Genomic DNA, 19,662 nt, shown 5'->3' with positions numbered 1-19,662 from the left:
AGGCAATTTTTCGTCAGTGGTCATACACCACCAGCTTTTTACTGGCCTAGCTAATCTTTCTATCCAAGAAGGAGTTTCCCTAAGCCAAATAGTTTTTCCTTATACCAGACTTTAGTCTCAATAGTTCCTCCTTTAGGGTTAAAGTCATAAACTCCTGTAAAAGGCAGCAGGGCCTCTATTGCATGCTATCTTTTTCTTTTGGGGGAAACCAAGCCTCATTATTAGTCACAAATGCAGGTCCAAACAAGATCATAGTCATAGGAGGAAGTCGTCTATCTTACTACTTTCATTTTGTTTCAGTAACGTAATAATTCTGCTAAAGGCAGAGATTTTCCCGGTTTAGTTTCCCATTCCATCATCAGAATACTTAACACGGAACTCTTGGAGCCAGCATGTATGAGTGTATTGCCTGCATGTATGTGAGTGCACCCATGTCGTGCAATGCTGTGGCGGTCAGAAGAGGGCTTTGAATTCCCCTGGAACTGGAGTTAAGGACAGTTCATAGTCGCCATGTGGGTGCTGGGAATCGAACCCAGGTCCTCTGCAAGAGCAGTCAATGCTCTTAACCGCTGAGCTATCTCTCCAGCCCAGCCCTCCAATTTTTACTTTCAGTGTTCTCACTTTCATTTATGTGTTTTTTTAAAAAACAATTTGTACAATTGTTTTTAATCAGGAATACTGTTCTAAGTGGACAGGAATGGATTATTAAGATTTTTTTTAAAGATGGGGTCTCACTGTGTTGCCCTGGTTGAACTGGAACACCATATGTAGATTGGCCTCAGACTCACAGACATCTGCCTGCTTCTGCCTCTCAAGTGCTTGGATTAAAGGTGTGTACCACCGTATCTGACCAGAATTAGATTTAGGAACAGATAATTAAGTTGACTTGAAGATAAGAGTTGGTTTATATGACTTTCCTAAAGAGCAGTCATGAGATTCAATAGGTTTTTGTTAACTATAAGCTGGAAAAGACCTTGGGGGCATTTTCAGAGATGAAAAGGAACTAGTATGTTCGACAGAAAGTGATCAAAGCTGAGAAGATTCAGCCAAACCATGGAGAACTTTGTGAGTTTGGATTTTACTCTAATTTAGAAGCTATTAAAAATTTTAAGCAGGGAAAGAAAATCATCATTAAATATAAATTAGTTTGTGGAAAATATTAAAACTATAGATCTCTGTTCTTTTTCTGATTCACTAGATTCAGATTCAGTTAATTTGGTATATACTTAGACATCTGTAATTTCAACAAATACTTTACATGATTTTGATCACCACCAAAATATGAGAACCATTGATTTTTTTTAAAATCAGTTAAAGTTTATTAGGAAGAGATTTCAGCATAGATTTAAGAATGGGGATTAATAGAGAGATGCTCAGTGAAAGGATAGTTCACATGCAAGGGTTGGTTTGGGTCTGTCAAGAGAGTATCACCAAGAATCACTAATTTTGACATTTTTTTAATCTTTTATCACACCCAGGTGCCCATATTATAAATTAATGTATGAGATCATTCTCAGCCAATTTGCATATATATTGCTTGTTTTGTTTTTTGAGACAGGATCCCTCTATGTAGCCCAGACTAGTCTCAAACTCACAGTTCTCCTTTCTCTACTTCCTAAGTTCTAAGACTATAGCACAGTACCTGGTGCCTAAGCTAATTTTTTTTCAAATTCTAGTAACAACACCAAAAAATCATTTTAGTAGCTTTTGACTATGTCTATTTGAGGTGCAGGGGAGAGAACAGAATATTATAGAATAGAAAATGGTATTATTTTAATGAAACTGTGTATAGTAGACTTTGATGTGAAATGTAGACACTACTTTGAATGACACATGGTCAGCAATATTTGAAAAATTTAACATATACTTGTTCTTATGGGTATTATTTTCCTTTTATATTTTTTTCTATAGAATTTCTATTGCCCTGAGATTGTTTCCTGTTGTCTTATCTTTCAGACTTGCCTTCAAGGTGTTCAAATAAGGAGTTATCTCCAAAAAATCACACTAACAAATCAGAATTATCTCAATGGGAAATGAGTGGCAGGCTTGAAAACTGAGCCTGAGACCAATTCTAGAGGATATTTGGAAGTCAAAGACAAAGAAGCAATGAGAAAATCAGAAGGAATATTTCAGGAAAGGGATGATTACATATGACAGAATGTCCATTTACAACCAACATACTTATTTATCTCCACATCCAATATGTTATTCTATAGAGAAGCCCTATGCATGTAAGGAATGTGGGAAAGCCTTCAGAAGAGCTTCACACCTCACGCAACATCAGAGTATTCACACTGGTGAGAAACCCTATGAATGTAAGCAGTGTGGGAAATCCTTTAGTCGTGATTCTCAGCTAAGTCTTCATCGGAGACTTCATACTGGCGAGAAACCCTATATGTGCAAGGAATGCGGGAAGGCTTTTACTCAAAGCTCACAACTTATTTTACATCATAGAATTCATACTGGTGAAAAACCATATAAGTGTGAAGAATGTGGGAAAGCCTTTATTCGAAGCTCACAACTCACCCGACACCAAAAGGTCCACACTGGTGAGAAACCTTACAAATGTAAAGAGTGTGGAAAGGCTTTTACTCAGAACTCACAACTTACTCTGCACCAGAGGCTTCATACTGGTGAGAAGCTTTATGAATGTAAAGAATGTAGGAAGGTCTTTACTCAGCTTTCACAGCTTATTCTCCATAGAAGAATTCATACTGGTGAGAAACCCTATGAATGTAAGGAATGTGGGAAGGCTTTTATTTGTGGTTCACAGCTTTCTCAACATCAGAAAATTCATAATGGAGAAAAGCCATATGAATGTAAGGAATGTGGGAAGGCCTTTATTCGAGGTTCACTGCTTATGCAACATCAAAGAATTCATACTGGTGAGAAACCCTATAAATGTGAAGAATGTGGGAAAGCCTTTATCCGTGGTTCCCAACTTACTCAACATCAGAGGATTCATACTAATGAAAAGCCCTATGAATGTAAGGAATGTGGGAAGACCTTTAGTCATGGCTCACAACTTACTCAACATCAGAGAATCCACACTGGTGAGAAACCCTATCAGTGTAAGGAATGTGGGAAGGCCTTTAATCGTGGCTCACTCCTTACCCGACATCAAAGGATTCACACTGGTGAGAAACCCTATGAATGTAAAGAGTGTGGAAAAAACTTTAGTCGGGGCTCAGAACTTACCCAACATGAAAGAATCCACACTGGTGAGAAACCTTATGAGTGTAAGGAATGTGGAAAGTCTTTTATTCGTGGCTCACAGCTTACACAACATCAAAGAATCCACACTGGTGAGAAACCTTATGAATGTAAAGAATGCAGAATGGCCTTTACTCAGAGTTCACATCTTTCTCAACATCAGAGACTTCATACTGGTGAGAAACCCTATGTGTGTAATGAATGTGGGAAGGCTTTTGCTCGTGGTTTACTGCTTATACAACATCAGAGAATCCATACTGGTGAAAAACCATATCAGTGTAAGGAATGTGGGAAGGCCTTTATTCGTGGTTCACAGCTTACTCAACATCAGCGCACTCACACTGGAGAAAAACCATATGAATGCAAGGAATGTGGGAAGGCCTTTAGTCATGGTTCCCAACTTACTTTACATCAGAGAATCCACACTGGTGAGAAGCCTTATGAATGCAAAGAATGTAGAAAGGCCTTCACTCAGAGCTCACATCTTTCTCGGCATCAGCGAATTCATACTGGTGAAAAACCGTATCAGTGTAAGGAATGTGGCAAGGCCTTTACTCGTGGTTCACAATTAACTCAACACCAGAGAATTCATATCAATGACAAACCTTTTGACTATATGGAATATGCAATAGATTTTACCCATCATTCACAAATTTTTATCTGAATTATCTGATTTTTTGCAATTAGCATAGCTTTCCCTGGTCATTCATTACCTGTAATGAATTCTTATAAATATGAATGTCTCATGAAATTCGGCATTTGAGAATTTAGATGCAAGAATAGAAATGCTAATATCCATACAGGAGAGTCTTTCATTACTAGAACCATATTATATTTTAGCAAATTAAAATAGAAAAGAATTCTGTTAATGTAGTGAATATACAAAGGTCTCTAGTCATAGAAAATGTCTCCGTCAACATTAACGTGGTTCTACCAGGTGGTTTCCTTTGTGGCATTTATCATAAGTAACCTTTACTTTGGTTTAACCATTTGTAAGAAAGATCTAAGAACAATGGGGGTTTTGTAAGATTCTTAGAAATATAATGTTATCAGATGTAAAAGCACTTAGAACAGTGCCTTGAACATAACATGTCACAAATATTAGGCACAATATTCATTAACTGTTTTAGAGATTTGCATGCGAGGGCACTTAATGATTACAGTTAACTTTATGGAAATCTTCTGTTAACATTTGTCCCAAATTATAGTTGGGAGGCATTGTATACTGTTATGAATGTGGGAAAGCTTTCATTTTAATCTATCTAATTATTGTAAAATGAAATTTATACTGTAAAGAACATGATGGTCTTTATCAGTGGGTTATTGAGCACTATCACAGAATTTAGGAGAGGTATGATTTGTCACAGAGTCCTAGAATTTACGTTTCACCACCTTGACTTCAAGAATATGATTTATAAATGATGAAATAGTCAAAATAGATCTGGGAAAAATTTCAAAACTTGAAACTAAAAATTAAACTAAACTAAAAATAAAAACAGGCTATTTTGCAATGAAAAAATGATGAGAGTTTGTATCAGACTACTAATCTCCTACCCAATATCCATTTTCCCTTTTAATAAATTCTGGACTGCAAAACTGTCAGCCTCCCTTGCAGATCAACAAGATAAGACATTGTATTTATATGAATAGAACATTTAAAAAATCCATTTTCTAGCTGGGTGTGGTGGTGCAGAGGCAGTCGAATCTCTGTGAGTTCAAGGCCAGCCTGGTCTACCTAGTGAGTTCCAGGACAGCTGGGGCTACAGGGAGACCCTGTCTCAAAAAGACCAACAAAAAAAATCCATTTTCCTTTCTGATTCTTTTCCCCCTGCTTGCACTGTAGACAAGTGGATGGTAGAGCAGAGTATAAAAGGAGTCTGTGACCCTGGTGATTTTGTAGAACAGTCATGCCACCTCTGCTCTGCCTGTGTATTTATAATTAAAGTAAAACTTTTGTTGATACTGTCCTAGTTCTTTTATTGACAATAAAACTCCTCAAATACATAAAAAATGTTGTATTCAAAAGTGGGATAAATGGGATCTCAAATGTGGCATAAATATAAGGCCTGGAAAGTTAAAGTGTACCAAGCATGAACTACAAAGCTCAGTATTCTCATTTTTTAGGCAGGACATTTGGTCAGGCTGCATCATACTATATTATAAGGTAGACATGGTGCCATCCAAGTTGCAGTGCTAGAGAAAATGGCAGGAATGATACAGAACATCTTTATTTTTTTCTGTTTTCAGTAATGTACAAGAAATTCAGATTAGAAGTAGCAGGCCAGTAGCAATATTAAATTTCATGGTGGCACCCGCCTTTGATCCCAGCCCTCAGGAGGCAGAGGCAGGTGGATCTCTGTGAGATCAAGGGAACCCTGGTCCACATTGTGACTTCCAGGCAGACTGAGACAACAACAAAAGAGATGTTATCTCTCACTAAAAGTGTTCGATTCTCTGTCCTTTACTAAAACCAATCAACTGAAATTAGGGGACAACTTGAACAGAAAAAAAAAATGAGATGATAGCCCATACCTACAAAGGTAGTAGGTACGTAAGAAAACCTGAATTTATATATGCTTTCCCAAGCTAAGCTTATTCTAAAACTCATTTATTGGGTGCTTATTATAATCCAACCACTACTGTTGATATTTGGAGTATATCAGTGAAGAGTCCTGGGCGGGGTGGCTGAAATAAGCACAGAGTGTTAAATGATCATTGTAGCTAGGTGTGGTGGCATAGGTGTGGGGATAGGGGACTGAGGTAGGGTTATAAGTCCTAGATTATTCTGGACTACACAGTGATTCTGGGCCATTCTAGACTGTGGAGGAAATGAGACCCAGTATCCAAAAAAATTGTTAGTAGGGTTAAAGGGTCATTCAAAAAGGGATAGAAAGTAGACCACTAAGAAGAAATTGGGGCCAAGATTGGAAAGTTAAAGGAATGAATCTATGAGAGAACATTCCAGGAAGAGGGAAACATTAGAGCAAAGGTCCCATAATTGGACTTGGGTGGAACATGAGGAAAGTTTTAGAGTTCTGTGCAAAGAGGTGATAGCGCAGGTCAGAGAGAGAACAGAGGGCCATATATTGCAAGGCCCTGTTAGCATTTTGTACATTATTCTAAGGGAAATTGTCAGCCACTGGTGGGTTTTCAGCAAAAGATGGAATCTGATGTGTAGCCTTAGTAAAATGATTAAATAAGACACTGATGGCCTAGATGGGGTGGTCTTTGTGGGTATAGTGAGAAGTGACTTTATTCTAAATGCAAAGCAAGTTTTATTTAAAGTTAGGGGTTAGGTGTGAGAAAAGTCTTCAATAAATTTACCTCGGTTTTTTGTTCTCAGCGATTGGAGAGGTGGTGTATTCTACCAATTGAGATTGGAGAAGCTGCAGTTCCACCAAAGAAGAAGTTTTGAGAATCCAGTTTTGGACATGTTAATCTTGAGATGAGTTTTAGACACCCAATGAAAATACTATGTGTTTGGGTCCAACAGCTTATACTACACAGAGAGCACACCAACTTAATAGTTTTGGTCATGCATATTTAACATGGCCTGAAACAGAATAAAATCATTAGGAACTTGAATGTAAAGAACAAGGACTGTATTATAGCCAACATTAAGAGTTTTTAAAAAGGACAGACAGCTGGGCTGGAGAGATGTCTCAGCAGTTAGGAGAACTGACTGGTCTTGTAGAGGATCTGGGTTTGACTCCCAGCACCTACATGGTGGCTAACAACCAGCTGTAACTCCAGTTCCAGGAGATCAGACACCCTTTTCTGACCTCTATGACATGACATGGGTGCACATATACACATGCAGGCAATACACTCATATAATAAAAAATAAATTTTTTTAAATAAAAAGGACAGCAAAGGAACTAAAATGGAGGACCAAAGAGATGAGAGGGAAATCAAAAGACTTTAATTTGAAATCAGAAGTCAAATTTAGTTATTAAAATAGGGTGACCAATGGTGGCATACTACTGGAAGATTAAATGAGGATTGAAAAATGAAAGCCGGGCTTGGTGGTGCACATCTTTAATCTCAGCACTTGAGAGGCAGAGGCAGGTGGATTTCTATGAGTTTGAAGCCAGCCTGGTATACATAGTGAGTTCAAGCTAGCTGGGGCTACAGAGAGACCCTGTCTCAAAAAAAAAAAAAAAAAAAAAAAAGGCTGCCAGACCTAGGAAAACTGATAAACTGATATCGGAAAACTGATAAACTGATATCGGTAACTTAAGATAGAGCTTTATTGTTTTGGAGTGGACACAAGAGTCTGAAAAGAGCATATAACAGGATGCAGGGAGAGCACGTTGCTCAGAGAACCAAGAAACACAAAGTCAGCCTCACACTGAGAGTGTTTGAGGGCTATTTGGCTGTTACAGGACTTGACAGCGACACTAAAGTACACTTCTAGGAGCCAGGAAGTCACCTGCAAAGCTAAGGAAACAAAACCTAGCTGGGACCTCAGAGGAGCTGTTGTGGAAGCCAACTGTCCAATGTTGCTAAGACAGGAAGGCACACCTGGAGGTATTCAGGTAAAGGCTGGTGATCATGGAAGGGAAATCACTGCCTCCTGCCAGGTGGTTCCTGAGAAACTGATGGATTGGCTATAAAGGCTGCTATTTATTATTATTTATTTATTTGTTTATTTATGTAGTGTTGTGTATGCATACATGTGCAGGTGCAATGGCTAGCCGTGTTACCTTTAACGGACAGGAAGAATAGTGCTACAATTGCCTTTGTCTACTGTTTGCACCCTTCTCTAAGTCTAAACTGAGATTCTAGTAAAGTTTTGTTGGGGGGGGTGCCCTCTTTTAGAAAGTCATCTAGGAGTGGAAGCAGTCACTCAACAAACCCATACAGGAACCCCCAAATTTAAAGGGAAAAGGTCACCTCTGGTCACACAGGCAAAGCAAAAGGGGCCGTGGGGGTGGCCGCACATTTGACATGGGCCTGCATTGATCTCACAGGCCCCATTCATTCACACAGGCAGATCCTTGGGCTGTAGGATTCTGCTCTGGCACTTGAACCCCCAGCAGAACAGAACAGAGGCAGGTGCACATGCAGCCGGTTCTCTGGCTCATAGCCTGGATTCCTATGAGCCATAGGAATAGAAGAGAGGTTCACAAACAGCCACAACGCAGACCTGACTTCCAAGGTGCTCACCGTGTTGTTTATGCCCCCTCTTCTGCCTCCTCCACCTTCCTCAACTTCTCTAATCCCAGGATGATCCGCCTAGCCCACCAGTACTATCCCTGCACTGTGCTGTAACAGAGGGCATTGGTTCCACAAAGCCTCTCACAGTGTCTCTAAGCAACCAACCCAGCAACCAACCACGTTGGTCACTGTGGTAAGCTCCAGGCATGTACATTTACAGGGTTGGCTTCATATCCTGACAGTCTAAACTGGAGTTGGGGGTGCAGCTGGCAAAGAGGCCTGGTCTGCAGGATTTTTTTCAAGATCTGATTAATCCCATGTCTGGGTCGCTTCAACCACCATGGTGGTAGCCATGCTTCATGGCATGAAATAGGCACAGTGGACCCTTCTTCTGTGAACCCCTCAAGGAATGCTAGGTTGGGTGGAAACTGGATCACATCATCATAGCCAAATGATGCAGGTAAGGCTCAAAAGGTGCCTTTGAAGGATATGAAGCCACTTGATGAGGGTGTCAACTGAAAACTCACTGACCCTAGGTCTAGTGCCTTCCTTCAACCTTGGCCCCAAAAGGGCACCTAGCCTGGACTCAAATCCCAGGGGCCACTGGTCCTTATACGTGCCTTCTAGGCATTGTACCATTAAAATACAAGGTAAAACCAGGTGTGGTGCCGCTCGCCTTTAATCCCACCACTGGGGAGGCAGAGGCAGGTGGATCTCTGTGCGCTCAAGGCCAGCCTGGTCTCTACACAGTGAGTTCCAGGCCAGCTAGGCTACAGAGAGACCCTGTCTCAAAAAGACCAAAAAAGCGGGGCGTGGTGGTGCATGCCTTTAATCCCAGCACTCCAGAGGCAGAGGCAGGCAGATCTCTGTGAGTTCAAGGCCAGCCTGGTCCACATAGTTCCAGGACAGCTGGGGCTACAGGGAGATCCTGTCTCAAAAAGACAAAAAAAAAAAAACCATAACAAAAACCAAGGTACCGCAGTTGTCCCTTGGGCCACACATAGAATTGGGGTTTTCTAGAAGCTCTAGGGACACATTTTCAGTCATCAGATATAGGGAGGGGCTGAGAGATGGCTTAACAAGAGCACTGGCTGCTCTTGCAGAGGATCTGAATTTTGTTCCCAGCACTCACATGGCAGTTCACAACTAACTCCATTTCCTATTTATCCAGTGCTCTCTTCTGGCCTCCTTGAGCATTGCACACGTGGTGTACATGCATACATGTAAGCAAAACACTCATACACATAAAGGAAAACAAACCTTTCTTTAAAAAAGAAAATATGTGGTAAAGGAAGTACTCATGGAATGGAGACCCACAAATAGGTCCTTCAATTGAGAACCCCTTTTTGTCCACAAGGATGACACAGGAGTTAAAAAAAAGCCCTAACAAGGATAACAAAGGATATCAAAGACAAAGGAAGTAGAGGACATACTAAAAGCTAGAGTCCACTCAGGAGAAGCCACTCCCAGCTGTCAGGTAGATCCTGAATGTTAGGGCAAAATGGGTCAACTGGCTGTAACACCTTAGTAGTTGCTGCTGCTCTTCCAAAGGACCTACGTTTGGTTCCCAGCACCCACTTCAAGAGGATCCAACACCCTCTTCTGGCCTCTGCAGGCACCCATACACACATACACCTATCACAGACAAATGAACAAATGTACACATATAAATAAAAATATAAATCACAAAAAAGAATAAGCAGGCCGGGCGTGGTGGCGCACGCCTTTAATCCCAGCACTTGGGAGACAGAGGCAGGTGGATCTCCATGCGTTCAAGGCCAGCCTAGTCTACATAGTGAGTTCCAGGTCAGCTGGGGCTACAGGGAGACCCTGTCTCAAAAATACTAAAAAAATAGAAAAACAAGATTGAACACCTATGATTCAACAGACTGCCAGTGTGGCATCACTACATGCAGCATCTTGACTTTCAGCCTCCAAATCTATAAGGTAAATTTAAAGAAGAATTTTAAGTGGCTGTTTGGCATATAGTTCTGAAGACTCAAGAGTACGGTGCCGGGAGCTGCAGAGATGGCTCTGTGGAGCCCCAGCTGTTCTTGCAGAAGACCCAGGTTTGGTTCCCAGCACCCACCTGGAGGCTAACAACAATCTGAAACTCCAGTTCCAAGGAATTCCATGCCCTTTCTAGTTTCTGCAGGCATTGTACACAATTGTACACATGCTTACATACATGCAGACAAGACACACCACACACACACACACCACACACACACACACACACACTTTTTAAAGAGTATGGTGCCAGCATCTGTTTGGGTCTTGTGAGAGTCTTCTGGCTACATCACAACATAATAAAATATTGTGATCACATGTATGCAAGAGTGATCATTTAACCTTAGAGAAAATCAGCGAGATCAAGACCAGGCCTGCTTGTAGTCACGGGAACTATCTGGTATCTCTCTTTTAAAAAATATATTTATTTTTATTTATGTGCATGAGTGTATTGCCTGAATGTGTGTAAGTGCACCCATGTCGTACAATGTCCATGGAGTTCAGAAGAGGGTGTCAGATCCTCTGGAGCTGGAGTTAAGGACAGTTGTTAGCTGACATGTGGGTGCTGGGAACTGAACCCAGGTCCTCTGCAAGAGCTGCCAGTGCTCTTAACCGCTGAGTCACGTCTCCAGCCCCACACCTGGCATCTCTCAAGAACTGCATTGCAACAGGTGCTTTTCAGTGAAACAGTAGCTGCATACCTGCCATAAGGCACACTGCCCACTCAGCCTTCCTTCTCTGCAGCCTACATGCAGGCTACAGGAATTTTTCATATCTTTTCCCTTACCTCTCAAAAAGGGGTGTTTTTTTCTCTCCCTTTTTCCTCTCATAACTGATGTTAATGCAGAAAAACCTTGCAAAGCTCCTCGATTTTATGTTCTAGGGCTTTTTTGCAGGAAAAGAAAGATAAATTGCAATTAGTGAAAAAAAAAAGAATATATTATCATCTCTTTCCAGACTTCGTATGCTACAGGTTTGTTGAATGCAGCCAATATTACACTGAGGTATGCTTCTTTTATTTATTTATTTAATGTGTATGAATTGCCTGCATGTGTGTAAATTCATCTGTGTCATGCAATGCCCATGGAAGTCAGAAGAGGGCATCAGATTCCCTGGAACTACAGCTATGGATGGTTGTTAGCTGCTATGTGGGTGTTGGGAATTAAACCCAGGTCCTCTGCAAGAGCAGCTAGTGCTCTTAACAGATGAGCCATCTCTCCGACCCAGAGGTATGTTTTTTCTATTTCTAGCTTCTTCAGGACTTTTATTATGAAGGGATGTCAAAGGCCTTTTCTGTGTGTTTAAGATGATTGCATGCTTTCTATCCTTGAATATCTGTTTTGTTGTATTACATTTATTAATTTACATATGTTGTGCCATCCTTGCATCACTGGAATGCAACCAGCTGGATGATGGTGTATAAACTTTTCAGTATGTTTTGAGTTCAGTTTGCACTTTATTGAGAAATTTTGCATCTGTAGTCGTTGGAGAAATTGACTCACAGTTTTGTTGTTGTGACCGTATCTATTCTGGTATCAGGGTAAAGGTGACTTCATAGGGTGGGTTTGTTAGTGTTCCTTGCTTTTCTGTTTTTCAGAATCATTTGAGAAGCACTGGTGCTTTTGCCCTTTAAAGATCTGGTAGAATTCAGCCCTGAATCTGTCTGGACCTGGACTTGATTTTGTTGAAAGGCTCTTTATTACTACTTCAATCTTCTTGCTTGTTATAGAGCTTCTTGATAGTCTTTTGTTTTTACTGTTGTTGCTTTTGTTTTTTGAGACAGGGTCTCCCTGTAGCCCCAGCTGGCCTGGAACTTGCTATGTAAACCAGGCTGGCCTCGTTCTCACAAGATCTGCCTGCCTTTACCCCTCAAGTGCTGGGATTAAAGGTGTGCTCCACTACATCCAGCCCAGTTATTAATATTCTCATTTAATTTTCCATTTATTGATTTGGGATTTGGCTTGCTCATGTTTTTCTAGGATTTTGAGATGTGTCATTGATATTTATTTGAGTTCCGACTTGTTTTTGCTTTAAGACAGGATCTCTTTATGTAAAATAGTGTTTATGAAATTGGGTACCCCCATATCCAGTGCCTATGAATTCACAATTATTATATTTTCTGTGTTGTTCCCTTTATGTGTAGTGATTTCTTTATCTCTTCTAATTTTGGCCTGAAGTCAGTATCATCAGATACTAATCCAGTTAGTTCCATTTGTTCATGGCTTTTCCTCTTGCTTGGAATAGCAACTTCCAAACTCTCACTTTCAGTCTGTGTATGTCTTTGACGTGCTCCTTGCAGACAATAAAATTGTCTCACTTCCCTTCCCTTCCCTCCCCTCCACATCCCCTCCCCCCTCCCCTCCCCTCCCCTCCCCTCCCCTTCCCTTCCTTCCAGTACTGGTGACTGAACCCGAGCCTTGTGCGCGTCCTCTGAACTGTGTCTCCCAGTACTGGTGACTGAACCGAGCCTTGTGGGCGTCCTCTGAACTGTGTCTCCCAGTACTGGTGACTGAACCCGAGCCTTGTGGGCGTCCTCTGAACTGTGTCTCCCAGTACTGGTAGCTGAACCCCGAGCCTTGTGCGCGTCCTCTGAACTGTATCTCCCACTGTGCTCTTGTTTTTTTGTTGTTATTGCTTAATTTTGAGACAGAGTTTTGCAAAGTTGCCCATGCTGGATTTCGATTCATTCTGTAGTTCGGGCAGGCCTTGAACTTTCAAACCTCTTACTTTTGCTCCCTGAGTAGTTGGGAATACAGCCCTGTATCACCAAGCCTGACTCAGTTTTGTTTAACAATCCAGTCCGCTAGTCTGCATCTTCTATTTTTGTTTTATTTATTCTTATTTTTTTTATGTGTATGAGTCTTTTGCCTGCATGTATGTAAGTGCAATGTCTATGCAATGCCTGAAGAGGACAGAAGAGGGTGTTGAATCCTCTGGAACTGGAGTTACAGGCAATTGTTAGCTGCCATGTGTGTGCTGGGAACTGGACCAGAGTCCTCTGCAAGAGCAGCCAGCGCTCTTAACAACTGAGCCATCTCTCCAGCCCTCTTCTCATTTTTGAATTCAAGTCTCTTTGAAACAGGGTATCCTTGTAGCCCCAGATGGCCTGGAACTTGCTATGTAAACCAGGCTGGCCTCGTTCTCACAGTGCTCTGCCTACCTTTACCCCTCAATTGCTAGGATTAAAGGCGTGTGCCACCACATCCAGACCAGTTGTTAATATTCTAGGCCTGAACTCATTGTTTAGCTGGGGATAACCTTGAACTTGAATATTCTGTTTCCACATTCCAAGTGCTGATGTGTACCATTACACCCTGTTTATGCAGTTCTCGGCATCAAACCCAGGGCTTCATGCATGCTAGGCAAGTGAACTGCAGTCACGTAGCCTGTTACTGAGTTTTCCCTTCCTAACATTTGCTTGGCTTTTTCAAAATCTCATTTTTACCTTGATTGTCTTATTTATATTGTTGGCTTTCTGATTTAGGTCCTGAATTTATTTCCTTCCTTCACTTAGCTCCTTATTGATATTTTCTTAAGTCATTGAGCATATTTTAACTTTTATTATTTATTTTCTGTGTGTGTGCATATGCACATGTATGTCGGGGGGAGTGATGTGCAGGCACATGCATGCCACAGTGTGGGTGTAAGTCGAAGAACAATTTGCATGTGTCAGTGCTCTCATTCCACCATGTGATTCCAGAGATCGAACTCAGATTGTCAGGCTTACCAGCAAAGCACCTTTATCCACTGAGACATTTCACTATCCCCTCATTGATCATTTTGAAAAGTAGATTTTTTTTTTTTTGGTCTTTTTGAGACGGTCTCCCTGTAGCCCCAGTGTTGGGAGCTATTCGTATAAGCAGAGCCATTATGTACACTGAGCTGTGGCAGACTTGCTTGTTTACTTTATGACCTTTTGCCTTGACTCAAGAGTTTGTGTGTTTTGCACGCAAGTATCGAATGGTTCTGCCAAGTCAGGAAGAATGTGTTGATAATTTAGGGAAGATGGTTAAATGGTTGTGTTCACAAGTATTTGACCGTTCCTTGACCCTCAGATAGAGGTGAGAAAAAAGAGCTGCTGACATTAATTCAGCTAAGCAAACTGTGGCTATCTGATGTTCTGCTGTATAAGGCTGAGCTGAAATAAACCGGGTCTGCAGTCTCTACTGATGGTCCTCCCAAGAATCTTTCTCTGCCTCTGGTTTTTCTTTCATCCTCACTCCCCCTTTCAGGTGCCATTCGCCTTGGTCGGCTGGTTCTGGCAGGTGGCGCGAAAACAGGGACCTGAAAAATGGGGAAGAAGTGAAGGACACCGCTGGAGAAGTTAAGTGACTGCACTCGGTACAATTGGGGAGCGGTGAGCACTTATCTTGGGAGAAGATGGGGCAAGGAAACAGTCACTTGCTCTTTGTACATATGTTAAAGGATATGCTTCGGGCTCGAGGAGCAAAAGTGGAACATAAGCAACTTGTAAATTTTTTAGACTTTGTAGAAAAGGTTTGTCCTTGGTTTCCTGAACAAGGTACAGTGAGTTTAGATGTGTGGCTACAAGTTGGAGAGAGAATGCAGGATTACTATGATGTGGAGGGTCCTTCCAAAGTTCCCATAGATGCTTTTACATTGTGGGCTTTGGTCAAAGATAGTATTGATCCACAGCACGAGGCAGAGAAAGCAAAGGAAGGAACATTCACTGAGACTAAAAAGGAGACTCCGATAAGCGGTGGCTCGGATAAAGGTGAAACCAAACCACCTGCTCCGTCAGAGCCAGCTCCAGTAGCCTCGCCACCCTCTTATGAAGACCCCTGTCTGGGGCCAGAAGAGGGACCTCTTGACCCTGAAGATGAGTTTGACCTAGGAGAGGAGGCGGTTAAGTATGATCAGCAAAAATATCCACCTCTAATTGCTTTGTCTGAGAAGCCTAACTATCACTGGGAAATTGAGCAATTAAGGGCGCAGTTAGAGGCTTTGAAGAAGGAAATGTTGAGCAATTAAGGGCGCAGTTAGAGGCTTTGAAGAAGGAAATGTTAGATGGCAAGGAGGAAAGAGCTAGGACCACCCCAACACTCACTATTATAGCAGGATTAGATCCTCGTCCTCCCAAGCCACAGAAGGTTGTTGTGCCTCCCATGATTGCCATGGTTCAGAAGTCTTCGGCAGGAATCTGGTACCTGCTTAGAACCATTCAGTCACCACTACAACAGGCCATTGGGGCCGCGGTAAAGCGAGGAGAGTCAGTGAATGGATTTCAAGTCTTCCCAGGTATGGAGCAAGTTGATCAGCAGGGAGATCCATTCAAGACCTCTTCAGGGCCACCTCAGGAAGTGCAGGCCTGGACCTCAGTGCCTCCACCTACACAGTATTAACACCTGACATGGGAATTGCAAGCCATACCTACAGGAGTGTATGGGCCGTTGCCAAAAGGAATGGTGGGATTGGTATTAGGAAGAAGTAGTGTTACCATGAAAGGAATTCTGGTAGCTCCTGGAGTGATAGATTCAGACTATCAAGGTGAAATTAAGATTATGACTTGTTCCCCCTCAGGAATTGCTGTAGTACAGTCCAGACAAAGGTTGGCACAATTGCTCCTGCTCCCTCTGGTTGACAGTTGCAAGAATAGTAAAAAGCAACATAGAGGGGCAGGTGGTTTTGGTTCCTCTGATGTTTATTGGCTACAAGCTATCAGTCAACAATGACCTGAGTTGGAGCTAATTATTAATGGGAAAAGATTTAAAGGACTTTTGGACATTGGGGCGGATGTGTCTGTAATTTCAAAAGAGCAGTGGCCCTCAGCCTGGCCAAAGCATACCTCCATGACAAGTTTCCGGGGCATAGGGCAAAGTGAGAGTCCATATCAAAGTAGTGATGAGCTACATTGGAAGGACCTGGAGGGACATGAAGGTTCCTTTACTCCCTACATTGTGAAGGGGTTGCCTGTCAATCTTTGGGGGAGGGATGTGATAAGTAGGATGGGGGTCTATTTGTATAGTCCCAATGAGCAGGTTTCACAGAAAATGTTTAATCAAGGAATGCTTCTATGAGCCAGGCTAGGAGGAAATGGGCAGGGAACTCAGGCACCGTTACAAATGTGTCCAAAAAAATTAGATACGAAAGAGCTAGGATATTTTTAACAGAGGCCATTCAACAACCTGCACCTCATGCTGATGCTATAATATGGAAATCCAAAAAGCCGGTATGGGTGGATCAATGGCCTCTTACCCAGGAAAAAATAAAAGCTGCTGAGCAGTTAGTGCAGGAACAGCTCGATAGCGGACATATCGAACCTTCTAATTCACCCTGGAATTCTATTTTTGTGATTAAGAAAAGGTCAGGCAAATGGAGATTGTTGCAAGATTTGAGAGAAGTCAATAAAACAATGGAACTGTTGGGTGCATTACTGCCGGATTGTTTTTACACGATTCCCTTGGCTCCTCAAGATTGCAAGAGATTCGCATTCAGTGTGCCTTCCATAAAGTTTAAGGAGCCTATGAAGAGGTATCATTGGAAAGTTTTACTTCAAGGAATGGCCAACAGTCCTACTTTATGTCAAAACTTTGTAGCTCAGGCTATAGCACAGACTAGATATCTATATCCTGAAGTATGTATTATTCACCACATGGATGATATACTTCTAGCTCACAGACTTGAGGGACTGCTATTGTCTGCCTATGGGGTCTTGCAGAAGGGGTTGAAAAGTTACGGGTTAGTTATCACCCCTGAGAAAGTACAGAGGGAAGCTCCATTCAGTTATCTAGGAAAACTGCTGTATCCCAAAGAAATTAAGACTCAAAAAATACAAATTAGGAAGGATAATTTTAAAACGTTGAATGATTTTCAAAGGTTGTTAGGAGACATAAATTGGCTTCGCCCCCATCTGAGGCTCTAGCAGGATAATTACTCCTGATGCTCTTCAAGCTTTACAATTAGTAGAAAATGCTATTGAACAACAAAAAGTTACCTATGTAGATTATAGCCGGCCCTGGATGGGTTGTGTTTTTTCTACCACTCACACCCCTACAGCTGTACTTTGGCAAAACGGCCCTTTTCTTTGGATGCATCTACCAGTTTCCCCAGTCAAAGTGATTAATCCTTATTATGGGGCCGTAGCAGCCTTGGTCCAACAATTATGTACTGAATCATGTCGGTACTTTGGAGCCGAGCCTGCTCAAATTATTGTTCCTTACACTAAGGTGCAATTGCTATGGTTGTTTCAAAATGTAGATTCATGGGCAATTGCATTTGCTAATTATATGGGTCAGATAGAGAATCATTATTACAATTTGCTAATATGCATGAGTTGGTATTTCCTAAGATAGTTAAGGTTAGTCCCGTCCCCCAGGCTGTGTCAGTGTTTACTGATGGTTCTTCTAATGGACATGCAGCTTATGTGATTTATGGGGAAAGTTATTCTTCTTAAATTTCCCCTGCATCAGCACAGGTAGAGGAACTTCACGCTGTAGTAGCAGTGTTCCAGCTTATGGCCTCAACACCCTTCAATCTCTATACAGTCATCATGTAGCTCAAGCTCTACAGGAAATTGAAACAGTGCCTTTTATTGAAATGGGGAATGTTCAAATTTGTTTGCTGTTAAGACAAGTGCAAAATAGTATTAAATCTAGAAAATATCCTTTCTATATAGGACATCTAAGGGTGCATAGTGGTCTTCCTGGACCATTAGCTTTGGGGCATGCCTTGGTGGATTTAGCCACTCAGCTTACAGGATTGACTCAGGTAGAGAGTGCTACAAATTCTCATGCCATTCATCACCAAAATAGTCAAAGTTTGAGAAAACGATTTCACATTACTAGGGAAGCTGCAAGACAAATTGTACGACAGTGTTCATCTTGTCCTCAAACACAAATCATTCCTCATTATGGAGTTAATCCTAGAGGGCTAAAGCCTAACTAATTGTGGCAAATGGATATTACTCATGTTGCGGAATTTGGCAGGCAACGGTATGTACATGTTACAATAGATACATTTTCTGGCTTTATTATGGCTACTACACAAACAGGGGAAGCCACAAAAAATGTTATAACTCATTGCTTGACTTGCTTTTCCATAGCTGGGATCCCTAACATTATAAAAATGGATAATGGCTCTGGCTACACCAGTCAGGGGTTCCAGTGTTTCTGCTTGCAATTGGGCATTGAGCATAGAACTGGGATACCATATAACCCACAGGACAAGGTATAGTGGAAAGAGCTCATGGCACTTTAAAAGCACAATTACATAAACTAAAAAAGGGGGAGTTATATCCCCAGACACCAAGTAATCTCTTACATCATACTCTTTTCATTTTAAATTTTTTGAATTTGGACAAAAAATGACTGTTCTGAGGCAGATAGAATGTGGCACCCTCGGTCACAGGATACCTATGCCCAAGTCAGGTGGAAGGATCCTTTAACTGGACAATGGAATGGCCCCTGACCCTGTATTGATATGGGGATGAGGGCATGTTTGTGTTTTTCCACAGGACGCGGATGGAGCCAGGTGGCTGCCAGAAAGGCTGGTGAGGTTCACTGGGTGAGTGCCAGAAAGAGAAGTGGAAAAGAATGATGAGGCAGCAAATGTGGCTGATGATGATGTTTCCACAAGTGATCTTGGCTGAGTTATATTGGACTTATGTTCCTGATCCACCAATACTGCACCCTGCAATATGGGAAGCAAAAGAGATAGTAGTGACTGTGAATTACTCTCAATTAATCACTTGGCCCACTTCAAAACACCTGATGATGCAGTGAAAACAACAACAGATATTCTAAATCAGCTGAGAGCCACCTTACCATTGTGGTCCTCTATCACTTCCATTGTGAGTGGTTTAGCAGGACTTGGCATGCTTTTCCTCCTATGTCTTTGTTTTCTTCTGGTGGCAGTAAAGTTATTTATGAAATCCTTGTGGCAAGTCAAGGCTGCTGTGCATGATATGAGATTGCGCTCCCTCCCCTATCGGAGGCCAGTAGTCAAAGACGGGTAAGATCTTCTGGGAGAAAGTCAACCTAAGACAGAGCGTAGCTGACAGAAGCTACGTGCTGGTGATGGGTAAGGCTTTGCTCTAGCAGAAGACAACCTAAGACAGGCATGGTCCTTCTGTCCTGGATATAGCATAATCTGGGGTTATAAAAAATAAAAAAGGGGGAGATGTTGGGAGCTATTAGTATAAGCACCGCCATTATGTACACTGAGCTATGGCAGGCTTGTTTACTTTATGACCTTTTGCCTTGACTCAAGAGTTTTTGTGTTTCGCACGCAAGTACCGAATTGTTCTGCCAAGTCAGGAAG

The 19,662-nt window shown here is 41.8% G+C and overlaps 1 protein-coding gene across 1 annotated transcript in view; it reads left to right on the top strand.

Moving 5' to 3' along the window:
- The window catches only part of LOC103750693 (zinc finger protein 420), a 67,644-nt gene extending 62,469 nt beyond the window's left edge, over positions 1–5,175 (top strand). Inside the window, exon 4 of the mRNA XM_017803398.2 lies at positions 1,957–5,175. Coding sequence (XP_017658887.1) covers positions 2,141–3,877 — 1,737 coding nt within the window. The 5' untranslated portion in view covers positions 1,957–2,140 and the 3' untranslated portion in view covers positions 3,878–5,175. The remainder of the gene's footprint in view (positions 1–1,956) is intronic.
- Positions 5,176–19,662: the final 14,487 nt, after the last annotated feature.

The sequence above is a fragment of the Nannospalax galili genome, unplaced genomic scaffold, assembly GCF_000622305.1.
Source record: "Nannospalax galili isolate Female #2095 unplaced genomic scaffold, S.galili_v1.0 scaffold886, whole genome shotgun sequence".
Taxonomy (NCBI): Eukaryota; Metazoa; Chordata; class Mammalia; order Rodentia; family Spalacidae; genus Nannospalax; species Nannospalax galili.
This window is presented reverse-complemented; position numbering and strand designations above follow the sequence as displayed.